Raw genomic sequence first — 13,218 nt, 5'->3', positions numbered from 1 at the left:
AGTCACAGACAAGCAGCAGCGTGTTGGACATGACATGACATACTGATAGCCGAAGGACAGTCTCGGGCTCACAGCAACCCAGACACGCCACCAGAATGTTCAGACACAAAGCTGCCGAGTACAGACCCCCGGGCAGTCATCGCACGGCCAGTGTCAGAACGTTGTTCCGACGACGAAAGTCCACAACAGACAGACAACACTGAACAGTGTTCCAACGGCAAAATCCACAGCAAACAGACAGCAGTGCTCCAACGGGAAAGCCACCACAGCAGATAAATGGACTGCTGTTTGAACAGTCTACTTGCCTGCAACGACTTGCACGACCCTGGTTTTGTACAATAGGTCTGCCAGTGATTAAACTGTCGGGAGGCCCCGGTGCTTTTTCTTCCCCTGCAAGTGTTCTTCTCACTGAGGGGTGGGCTGTCGCAGGTGGTGGTGGAAGGTCCCCACGACCTCATCCATCATGACAAGCCGTGCACTCTGACACTCCTCGATCAATGAGCGGCCGTCAAACGCACAGGCAATCTCTTTCGGGAGAGTATGTCATTATTTTCAAAACCCAATGTCATGACTCAAGACGCAAAGTTTCCCCCCCTCTCTCTCACACACACACACACACACACGCGCGCGCGCGCGCGCACACACACACACACACAAATATACACGCGAACGCACATGACATATTCTAGAGTGTGGTGGTGTTTGTGTGAGGTTCCTTCCCTTCCGATCATCACCCAGAAGTAGCGTCTACACGGAAGCTTCCGATACATAACTATCTCCGCATGGGATGTCAAACCTTATGGCAAAATGCAACCACGGGTTGATGCTATGCGGTTCAGACCGCCTCTCAGTCAAGTAACGTGAGAGAAGGTATCCAGCTCCAAGACATATGGCAACACAAAAGGCGCCTGTGTCGATGTTCTGAGAATGAGTGTATGGTAGAGAGGGAAGTGAGTCTGTGTGTGTGTGTGTGTGTGTGTGTGTGTGTGTGTGTGTGTGAGAGAGAGAGAGAGAGAGAGAGAGAGAGAGAGAGAGAGAGAGAGAGAGAAAGTGAGAGAGAATGTCTGTGTGTGAGTGCACGGCACGTGTTTATTTGTTTTATTTTTTTATTTTTTTTTTATTTTTACCACAACAGATTTCTCTGTGCGAAATTCGGGCTGCTCTCCCAAGGGAGAGCGCGTCGCTACACTATAGCGCCACCCTTTTTTTGCATTTTTTTCTGCGTGCAGGTTTTTTTGTTTTTTTTTAGCTTTTTCCTATGGAAGTGGATTTTTCTACAGAATTTGCAATGAACAACCCTTTTGTTGCCGTGGGTTCTTTTACGTGCGCTAAGTGCATGCTACACACGGGACCTCGGTTTATCGTCTCATCCAAATGACTAGCGTCCAGACCACCACTCAAGGTCTAGTGGAGGAGGAGAAAATATCGGCGGCTGAGCCGTGATTCGAACCAGATTCTCTCAGATTCTCTCGCTTCCTAGGCGGACGCGTTACCTCTAGGCCATCAGTCCATTTATGAGAGAGAAAGAGAAACAAGAGACAGACAAAGAGTGAAACGGACATATACGTACATATGAAAAGAAACAACACACAACATAAACAATTGTATTATACGGTATGAGGGGTTATCGCAGTTCATCACCTTGCCTGACCTACTGCTTCTCAAGCGACAAAGGACCGCATTCACACCTCACACAGGAAAAACTGACAGGTCCCCTTCACCCCCAACAACCCCCTTCCCCTCACCCCTCCAACCCACAACCTCTCACCACCTTTCTCTCCCACTATATTCCCACACATGCCCACTAGAAATAAAAACAGAGGTTTTGTTCCTCCCGGTAGCCAGGGGTCAGGTTCACCGCCATAAATTTATTTCCCCTGCACAATATACTTGTGATGTATATACACACTCCTCGTCTCTCTCTCTCTCTCTCTCCGAGGTGGGCGGATGTGACAATGCATACAACACGGCTGGAGAGAGAAGCACACACACACACACACACACACAGTTCTCTTTCTCACCCGCTATCGAGCGTACGTGTGTGTGCGTGCGTGCGTGTGCGAAAGAGGAGGGAGAGTGCGTGCGGTATGATGTATAGCATCAGATTATATCCAGGACGTGAACACCACCTTTAGTCTAGACATGAACTGAGACTTAAGATGATCTGTCACACGTACGCTACGCCACGTCACACCCAACAGCGCCGTCCCCCCCCCCCCTTCCCCCGAAACCCTTCTATCCGCCCTCTCTACCACCCAACCCATCTACATTAAACGAGTATAATGTACCTGGCAGCAGTGTATAAAGTGTGCGCACACTTGTCAAGTCAGCTGACGCACGTTAAACCAACCCCCCACTCCCCCCCGCCCCAAACAGATGGGGGGTGGTGATGACGAAGACGATGTAACCAGGAACAGACCTTATCCGGCCGGGCCCTGTTAGTACTGTAGCCGCCCCCCCCCCCCCAGCCTCCCCCACCCCCACCGCTCCCCGCATCTAATCTCATCCATGCAGTCTTCATTCAGATCCTGCAGCCAGCCCCAGCCACCCCTCTTTTCTGTTCAACATTTTGTTTTGGTTATTTCCTGCAGCTGTTGGACTTTTCGGCGCATTGTGAGTCACTATTATGTGCGGCAGAGTGCCAGTGTGTGTGTGTGTGTGTGTGTGTGTGTGTGTGTGTGTGTGTGTGTGCATACATATGTGTGTGTGCGTGCGTGCGTGCGTGCGTGCGTGCGTGCGTGCTTGCTTGCTTGCTTGCTTGCTTGCTTGTTCATGAACTGATCAATATTAGGAGGTGGATGGAGGTGGATAAAGAAGGAACAGCGCCCATCACCTCCACCACCCATCCACCTCCACCGCCCATCCTTCTCCCATCCCCCATCCCAGTGAGAGAAAAGGAAAAAAGGGAGAGAAAGAGGGAAGGAAACCAATCAACACGAGGAGTTCGCAGCATGCACCATGTGCATAATTAAGTTCTGAAGGCATACTAGCACTGAGTAGTTAACGAGCCAAAGGGAGTGGTGAGGCACACCCACCGAGCTGAACAGACACGGACCCTCTCCTCCCCCCCAAGCCCATTCCACCATCCAGTTCCTGCGCAGAGTGGATCTCTGCCCCCGCCCCTCTCCCCACTCCAATATAGTATACCTGCACATCAGGCAGCACATGTGTTTACCGCGTTCACCCTTTTTCTTCCCACGTCAGTTTCGACAACATGGCGCGAAGAGAAGTGAGGGGGAGAAAAAAAAAAAAAAAAAAAAAAAAGTCCACAGAGGACATTTAATATTTGCAAGACGTGGAATAAAAATGTTCATTTTCTCTAGAAGCAAGCACCAGAAAACATTCAGAAGCATCGCCAACCTCTCTCTTCCAAAGTTTAGAACATCTGTTGGCTCTGATCTGCACGAACACTGGAGCAAAATGAACAGATCAAATGTCAGGACAACAGGCACCATATCCACAAAGGGCGGTGTGTCGGGCCCGCTCTTCCTCGAAAATCGAGATCGTTCAGAACTGTTGTCATGCACAAATTTTCTTTTCTTCTCCCCCCTCCCGCCCCCCCTTTTTTTGTTGTTGTTTGTTTGGTTTTTTGGTTTTTGTTTGTTTGTGGTTTGTTTCTTTTTTGGTTTTTTTTTTGGGGGGGGGGGGTTGTTGGGTTTTTTTTTGGGGGGGGGAGTGTTTGTTTTTTAGGGGGGGGGGGGGGGGCGCATTATTGTCCACGAACTATCTAAGTATCTGACAGAGTAAAGAAAATAATTAACCAAAAGCTTGGTTCAGAGAGAGAGGGAGAGAAAGACAGACAGACAGACAGTCAACAGACAGACTGATATAGAAACAGAAAAAGAGAGAGGGGTGGGGTAGGATGAGGGGGAGGGGGGTGACTGGCACAAACAGGCAGACAGAAACAGACAAGAGACAGAGAGAGGAACAGAGAAAATACAAGCCTTCAGCTCAGCTTTCATACCCCTATCCCACCCCACCCACCAATATACACGCACCCTTTCCCCCCCGACAAGTCCCCCCACACCCCCCAATAAAAACAAACAAAACAACAACAACAACAAAAACAAAAAAAAAAAAAAAAAAAAAAAGAAAAGAAAAAAGAAAAGTGTCCTCGCCATCAAAGGAGCAACCATATCATCACTCATTATATATACTTACACATCTTCAGCTCGTGTGGAGGCACCATGGCGATCTTGGGCAGGGCGTTGTCGTTGAAGAAGGAGAGGGGCAGCGACATGCCGTAGACCGGAGAGCCCATATAGGAGGAGTAGCAGATGGAGTAGAGCGAGGAGGCGGCCGTGGTGGTGTAAACGGTGGGAGCCAGCATGGAGGCCGCGGCCACGGCGTTGCGCGCCACCTCGTCCTGCATTAGACTGTGGTGATAGTAGACCGACACCGACACGTCCATGCCCGTCAGGTCCAGGTAAACGCTGTTCGGGTAAGGGTTGTCCCCGCGCAGCTCCGGGTGCTCCGCCCGCCGCCCGGACTGCGAGATGTCAATGTCCCACAGCTGCCGGATGCCCTTCTGCCAGGGCCACACCGCGGCGCTCTGCTCCGCCGCCCTCACCCCTCCTCCGTCGCTGTGGCTGCTGCCCGTCGTCGGCGAGGACGGGGCGGAGGTCTTGAGGTGGTGCCCCCCGTGGCTGCACGCCGCCGCCGCCGACGACGACGTCGCGCTGATGTTGCGCCTCCGTGTCCCGCCGGACACTCTTCGGCCCCGGTAGTCCGAGCCCCTTTCCGAGCAGGCCCCGTCCGCTTCTCCTGCTTCATTGTCCGACAGTTCCAGAGCCGCGTCGCGCTCCGACTCGTTCGTGTGACTGCCGCTTCGGTTCCTCCCTCGGCTGTACCTCCCCGCCCGCTGGGAAGAGGCGGTGTCGAAGGTGCATCCTTCGTACTGGTAGATCTGGTGAGAGTACCAAGTGGAAAGGCACTCGGGACACTCCGATGGGGGGCAGTCATAGCGATAGATGGGGTAGCCAGTGGTGTACTCGGCAAGTCTTTGCAGCTCCTCGGGTGTGAACTCGAACCCTGTAGTCTCCTCGACCACCTGGCTGTCAGAGTCTGAGAACACTTCAGAGCTGGACACCACAGAGGACTTGTCCGACACGGAGTCCGTGTCGTCTGCAGGTTCCAGAGTCTTCTCAGTCTTGTGAAGATCGTTGCATATGACATCAATGTTATCACATTCGACAATGCTGCGCTGCTGAGCCTGGTTCTTCTCCGAAAAAGATACAGCATTGTTGAGCAAATGGGGCAGTTTTGAGCGGTTCGAATTCTGACCTGTCAAGTTGGATTCGATGTGGCACGAGTCTTTGAAGTGAGCTTTCTCTATGACCGAAATGAGGGCAGTCAAGTTTTTCTTGGATTTTTCACGTCGCTGAGACAAAGTGGGGGTAACGGGCTGGGTCAGGGTTCGATGGTGGTGAGTCTGACTGTGGGGCTGGTTCATGTACTGGGGAATGAACTCCGGAATACTGGACACGTCACCGAACGTGTCCTGACCAATGTCATCATCTGTGGACCGGACCGACACGTCAGAGTCTGTGTCGAAACTTCGCTGACGTTGCTGCAGCGCAGACCGCAAAGTGTCTTTGAGGTGAATGACAATGGGACTGTTGGCTTTGGCCTGTTTGCGCCGACCCTGCTTACTGCGCCTGCCCTGTTTGTTGCTGTTGTGAAGTCTGGGACCGTTGTGGGCTTTGTGGCCACTGCCATAGTACCGTTCTTTCTGACAGTTGATGCAGGCGCTCATACCCTGCAGGCGGCGAGCAAAGTTCTCCTCGCTGATCACTTCCAGGTTGGCGCTGGCACTGACCACCTCTCTCTTCACTGGCCGCGAGGCCTCTTCCTCTTGGGTCTTGCCCATTATCTCTGCTCTCTTCTGTTCTCACTGACCCACAAACATTATCAGAAACACCCCTCTGCGGTCTAAATTCTGTCTCCTACAAGGAACCAGTCAGTTACTTACTCTCTTAAACCCTGAAAGACAAAACCGATCGTAGAAGACGCTGAACAAGTGGGCTTGACCACGTGTCCCCGTTCCCCACCACTACAGACTGAATGAAACCACACACACTCCGAACGCCTTTGTCCAGCACACGCTAACACCTGTCACAAGCAATGTCACACGACACGAGAAAAGCCAGGGGGAAAAGTTCTGTGCTATCATCCAGCAAATCTTGCAGCCGAGTTGTTCCTTCACCCTGTGTGTGACACGGAGACACAGGGTCACAGGCTCTTCCTGTCAGCAGCCCACAATGGCACTGAACAATGTCCTCCGGCAGACACACAGCTCACCTTGCCGTGTTCCTTTCCTCACTGTCCTATCGGCTTGTCGCTCGACACACTGACAAAAGCGGGACACCAGTGAAATGTCTGTATTTCAAGCTGCTTCCTAACAACAGTAGTGTTTTGAAATGCCTGAACGATAACCAGAGTCCGTATTCAGGACTGGCATTTCTTGACAAAACAGAACTGGGCAAGACAACGGAGCTTATCAAGACAAGAGCACCACTCAGCGCTGACTTCTAAAATTCCTGTTGATAAAATTCAATAACAAAACAAAAAAGTTAAACGGCCATCACCTTAAACTTATTTATTAATTTCGGTTCTGAACGATTGTTTAAAAAAAAGAAAAGAAAGAAAACAAAAAGAATAAAAAGTTTACTTTGCTCTCAATAGTACATTACCGGCGAAACTAAAGACACATACAACAACGTTTACATTATCAAGAAAACGAACGGACTATTGCACAAGATAACACTTAAGCGAACAGAACAGCCCTCCACATCGCGTTATCAAGCGAACGGTAGAAGAGCGGCTTCTGATTAGGCGTGAAGAAAGATAACCTCGAGCTTACATTCAACAACAGCCAGAAAGGTCTGTCCTGCACACACCGTTGCGGCGGCCGACAACTTCACTGGCCTTGCCTTGAAGACGTGCACCCCGATCAATAGATGTCCTCGGCCCTTCAAAAGGATGAACAGCAACAGCGCAATCGATACCACACATAAGGACAGGGTGCATCCTCATGCATGCATACACACACACACATTTAATTTACACCTGTACACTGCAGCGCGCCACCCAACCACCTTTGCAACTCCCACACCGCCGCCACTCGGAAGGCTGTTTACAACAAAACACGGAGCGCGCAACCCCTTCAATTCCCCTCCGGTTTTCCTGCCGGGGGACTACCAACGAGCCACGTTGGAGCAAAAAGCTGGCCCACTCAGAAGGGCTGTGTGGCGTGCGAGTGTAGGAGGAGGGGAGGGGGGGAAAAAACCCAGACAGGTGGAAAGAGTTTCTGATGGTGTGTGGCGGTTACGCTTCAGTCGTAAACATACCGTGTCCCCTCAACTCGCTCGCGCACTCGGACCCCTGAAACTCCTCAGTCTAGTCCCCCTGAGAGGCCAGACCGAGTCGGTTAAGGGAGGTAACACGTGGTCTGAGGGGACGAACACAACTCACCTAAATAACACCATCGCGAACACACCCAGGCACACAAAGTTTTTGCTTCACTGTCGTACTTGTCCGAACAGCCCCATGCGCAGAAAAAAACAGCTCCCCCGTTGAATACACCTCTTCGAACCGGCAGACCTTGTCTGCATTGGAGACACACGACCTGTGTGCACTGCGGCGGAAATGTGAACAATCATACAGCACACACACTGCACCGCTCTGCCCTTCCTGTGCCGCCCACCCACACCTTAAGGCTGGCGGGGTAAAAGCACAAACGATGAACGAGCTCAGCGGTGTGCAGCCAGCGCAACAGTACAGGTAAACCCAGGCAACCTCAATGCACCGCCACTTGCACAGTACAGGGCCGTTTGTTACCTGTCAACGGGGCTTGCCTGTGCACGTGCGTGTGCGCGCCCGCGCGAGTATGCGTGTGTGTGTGTGTGTGTATGCCCACGCGCGTGTGCATCAAGATGGTAAAACCATACTTCATATTTCTTAACCAACACCCATGAACACTGAAAAGGATGTTAACGCAACCACAGAGGAGAGGTGGGACGACCAAACTGCAATCTAAAGTTAAACAACACATAAAGATTACACAGCAGATTCGAAAAACGACTATTATTCAGATTAACGATTTTTTATCGACGACGTTAAATCGACGTTTCGCACTGTACACCATTGTGATAAATGATGCGCTCGCGGCTCGCGTCCAAAAGACACCCAATCATTAATATCTATGACTTTAGTTGTGTTCTCACCTCATTCAATTTCGTCATAGAAATAAACTTGAAAACATCTGAGCTCGTGAAATCCAATGTGTACCGCGCTCTGTATTAGGATGAACTTATCACGCCACTTGAAAGAAAAAGACAACATTAAAACTTTCTCATACAGAATGCCTCGCAGAGCAAGCTGGAGAGGACAGGGACATGCCAATTAATACTCTCAGGGAGAAATTCTGGCTACATGTTCAATGAACTGTTCACTTCTACCTCAGCAGCATAATCAAGTTTAAAGTACACGTTATGGAGGAAGAAAAAAAAGAGGGGGGGGGGGGGGGGAATACATGTTAAATGAACTGTTCACGTTTACCTGAACAGCATCATCAAGTTTAAAGTACACTTCATGGAGGAGGGAAAAAAAAAAAAAAAAAAGAGGGGGGAAACTGTGCCAAAAACATACTGGCTGGATACAGTCCAGACCACGTTCCTAGTCTTCTGTGTGAGCCGTTCGCCTTTCAGGATATGGGCTCTTATGGCAGCTCACCAACAGCACAGCAATGCCACTATCGAGGGTAGTTCTTTTCTTGGTTAGAATTTGCATATTGAAAAAGAAAAAGGCGGGTTAACTTTTTTTTTAAGGAAAAAGAAAAGAAAGAAAGAAAAAAAAAAGAAATAGAGACACCGTTTAAATGTTGTCTCTGGTACCCCACGACGCTGTAAAAGAACATGATGAGAGCATGAATTGCAAAATTAGAAGAAGCTTCGATACACTTATGGTAATGATCTTCCATGGTGTCACGTCACGAAGCGGTTTGGGTACATCCTCTTCCTCCTCTCCCTCTCTCCGGTCATGAATCAAATTAAATGGCACGAGCTGACAATGACACTAAAGCGTCTGAATGAAATAATGACACTTAAAATGTCTAAAAATGTCTTACTGTACTGATGACGCTGAGGTGTCTTATTGTACTGATGACGCCAAAATGCCATGAAAGCTCTGTACTCAAACCAGATCGAACGCGGGGCCTGGTCTCTGAGGTGGTCTTGGAAAGATTATCAGAAATCTGAGGAGACTTCAAAGGGTACGTATACATAACTGGAACATACATGGAAATAGAACGAACACGAAAAGGGAACGTATGTATAGAAATATGTATATGGAAAAGGAATGCATAAAAAAAAACACTTTGTTCTGCCCCCCCCCCCCCTCCCCTTTCAGGTTACCTGCTATGCATCGGAAATGTTTTGTTGTCCTTTTCTCCCTCGGTTTTGCTGAACACTGGATGACATTTTCCACAAGGAGGACTATACACCCATCAGAGCATTCTGTACAGGTCACTGTTCCGCAGCAGAGCGGAAAAAGCCACACTGTGCTGATAACTACAGTTCTTCCCTGACCTTTCTCCTGCTGGATCACTCACAGCCCTGCTGTGCGGAACGAGGATTAGACCCGTTTCAGCTTTCACGCACACAATTCTTCGTATCGGTCAAACGGCCGTGATCTTTTCAAATCATGCTCACTCTCTTCCCTCTCCGCTGACAATGAGACCGAGCGCACAAACACACACACACACACACACACAATCTTCCGTCTCTGCTAACAATGAGACCGAGCGCGCAAACACACACACACACAAGGGATAGGGGAAGAAATGAAGGGATACGAACAATGCACATTTTGCAAACTGTTTATCGTGAGAAGTAACCCTGTACCCCTGCATGTTACATAAACAGGAAAACAACAACATAACGCATTCGATATAATAAAGGGAAACTCACGACGACCGCCATTGCATTTCTTTCTTTTGGACGTGAGCACACTTTCGCGCAGAAAGCAAAACATAACAGTACAGTATGATCAGGCTTCTTGAGTAGATGTGTTTCACAACGTTTACCCCGACCAACCAACCAACCAAAATAGCGCGATGACACGTCTGCGAAACGAGCATCTGAGAACGACCGCACTCAATTCTCCCCTGATTCTCTCTCTCCCCCCCCCCCCCCTCCCCCCCTGAAAACCTTTCAACCAAGTGCGCCAAAAATGCGCTTCTCCACCTCCCGCCCCTCCCACCTCTCCATCCCTCCCTCCCCCCAAAGCCTGTTGGAGCTAATGATGTGGTCTGTCTCATCTTCTAATTTCGTATGTAACAAACGCAATGCCGCCACAAAATGCGCAAATTATTTTCACACGATGGGATGGAGGAAGACGTTGAGAAGAGACAGACAGAGGGTAACGCAAACAAATGAGAACCTGAAACATCAGAAGATGCAGAAGAAGAAAGCTCACCCTGACCTCTTAGGAAAGTCGTTCATGAGAGAGAGAGAGAGAGAGAGAGAGAGAGAGAGAGAGAGAAATAGACCACACACGAACCAGTGAACGATCACAAGCGGACAACAGTACTCCAAGGACGGCCTCCTTTGCGTGTTTACAACAAAAAGCGGTGACTGCGCACTGATCGAATGACGACAACGACAACAACATCCGCACCAAAAATGGTCACACAAGGCCATCGCTGGAAGGAGAGACAACCACAACAGAACTGCAGAAAAGAGAACCCGGAGAAACAAACCAACTGACACATCTAAAGACGGAGGAAAAGCAATGCATAAGCAGCAGAGCAGAAAATCAAACGAATCCCCCCCCCCCCCCGCCCCCCCCAAAAAAGAAGAAAAAAAGGGCCGCGTCCAGAGCTTCTGGTCTGTGGTGGCTTCTGGCTCTACCATGGCCTGACATGGCCGTGCACTCACGCTGCACGACAGCTCTCCCACTGTAGTAGTAGTTGTTGTTGTTGTCAACGAAAGCCAGCAAAAGACGGACACAAGGAGACGACGGACAAGATACGCGATCGTCAACACGGTCAGCATCCTCAACTCCCTCCACAGCGCGGGGCTGCTCGCAGCGAAACGAGACTGAAACCTGAAAGCAACATAAAAAAAAAACCCAACCAAAAAACCAAAAAAACCGCGACGATATCTCAACGACTCTATCGCCAGCAGAACCAAAACAACGATGTTTTTATCCCCCTCCTCCGCACCACGAGATCCCCCCACCCCCACTGTCTTGGCTCCAACTGACACCACCACCCTCAGCTGGGCCTCAAAAAACGACGAAGGTTCCGTTTTTTACAGTTGTGCACACACGATAATGGAGAAGAAAAAAAAACGAAAGAAAGAAATGTGGAAAACATAGCCACTAGCTGGCACTCACTGCTCGAACTGGCCACCGTCATCACCATGTCACGCCTGTGGATGCGCGCATTGTCACGGACATTATATAGACTAGGTACGTGGGACTTGTCTCCTACTAGCTGACATCATTCCCCATGCTAATCAGGCCCTGTCACATGACCACTCTCTCTCTCTCTCTCTCTCTCTCCCCGCGCTGCGGCAGCGGCGGCGGCGGTGGCACCAAGCAAGCACAAACCACCATGTATTGTCTTGCCTGGCCTGGATACTGCTGCTGCTGCCTGCCACCAGCGCCCAGCGCCTGCCGACCGCTCTTCTTCAGTGTTAGCTGGGCATAAATTATTATCAGTACCACTGTGACCTCATCGGGCCAGCCTGAAAGAGAGAGAGAGAGGGAGGGGGGGGGTCGATGTGGTTGTGGCTGCCGCAAGCAGTCAGCGCCACCAGAGGACACGCACATCTCAATGACAGCATCTTGCAGCTGGTCCCGTTTACCTGTCCCCCCCGCCCCCACCTCCCTCCCCGGAATCTGTGAAGCTTATCACCTGAGCGCTGTTGATGATAATGACGACGATGATGATGACACGCAGACTGTGTGTGACGGTGCGCGTACCACCACCACCACCACCCAGTGCAGAGCTTGACGTGTCACACGCGTCGTCATCTGTTCCCTCTCCCTCCTCCTCCTCACACTTCTCCTCGGCCATGCGCCGATGACATCAGTTTCCGAATTTACCTTCCGTTTGATGTCCCTGCGAGGCGCGTGGTGCCGCCGAGAGAGTGTGCGCAGGCGAAGACAACCAGCGCGTGCACCACGTCGCGCACTTCAAGCGTGCACTTATCAACGTTAATTTCAAAACAACATCACACACACACACACACACACGGGTTTTCGAAATAAACATGATTTATTCGTCCATCATTCTGGGACACAATGCCCTCTTTAATGCAGCTGAGGCAATGTTCTCTCTCTCTCTCCAAGGACGACAGCTGCCCCCCAATCTGACACATACACATATTTTGACAAGACGGTAGTAATATGTTACAGATCCACTGTTGACACACGCCACACGAGACTGGCACACTAATAGGAAAGACGAGAAGAATGAAAGAAGAAAAACTCGATCAAGACAATTCCAAACAAAAGAATTTTTATACCCCTCACCAGACTCTCTCTCTCTCTCTCTCTCTCTCTCTCTCTCTCTCATCATGCACACATTAACGTATTTGCCCCCCAACCCCCAACCACCCTTCACCCCTCAATGCTCAAAGCCAAACACGTGCGTGTGAAATGCATTTACCATTATGCTGCTGACCTTTCGGAAGTATATTTCGAAACATAAAAACAAAAATAAACATTAAAAACAAACAAACAAAAAAATTGCTCAGACTGCAATCTTAACATCAGTATTGAAAAAGCATAAGGTGTCGTTCTCAACCAGTTAGTCAGGATGACACGGTCATTCAGTGAATCAATACGCTTGCCTGTCTGTCGCACGCCCCTCAGGAAGGGGGGAGTCAGGAAAGAAAAAGAGCGAAAGGGAAAAAGAAAGGGTTGACTGGGATTAGTGGGAAAGCATGACTCAGCTTACCCACTATCACTGTGATCTTATTTTTCCCCACTAGACTCGGGGATCCATCAAAGTACCCGCTCAAACAACAACAAACAAACAAACAACCCACCAATAACAAACAAACAACTGGGAGAACAACGAATGGAGGTAGGGGGTGGGATGACGTAACACATCAGTGTCAAAGGCAATACTAATTCCATTGCAGCAACAGCAGCAGTAGAAACGTAAAACAAAAAAAGCAGCAGTCCTCCTGAACATGTGCCAACAGC

The 13,218-nt window shown here is 49.9% G+C and overlaps 1 protein-coding gene across 6 annotated transcripts in view; it reads right to left on the bottom strand.

The window, feature by feature from the left end:
- The window catches only part of LOC143285781 (uncharacterized), a 73,547-nt gene extending 62,045 nt beyond the window's left edge, over positions 1 to 11,502 (bottom strand). Inside the window, exons 1-2 of one of the 6 annotated variants that reach the window (XM_076593240.1) lie at positions 11,398 to 11,502; positions 4,162 to 6,349 (exon numbers count right to left, since the gene is read on the bottom strand). In XM_076593240.1, the coding sequence (XP_076449355.1) occupies positions 4,162 to 5,869 (1,708 nt within the window). In that variant the 5' untranslated portion in view covers positions 5,870 to 6,349; positions 11,398 to 11,502. The other 5 variants (XM_076593209.1, XM_076593216.1, XM_076593224.1 and 2 more) reach the window with 5 other exon arrangements.
- Positions 11,503 to 13,218: the final 1,716 nt, after the last annotated feature.

This window comes from Babylonia areolata, chromosome 1, assembly GCF_041734735.1.
Source record: "Babylonia areolata isolate BAREFJ2019XMU chromosome 1, ASM4173473v1, whole genome shotgun sequence".
Taxonomy (NCBI): Eukaryota; Metazoa; Mollusca; class Gastropoda; order Neogastropoda; family Buccinidae; genus Babylonia; species Babylonia areolata.
This window is presented reverse-complemented; position numbering and strand designations above follow the sequence as displayed.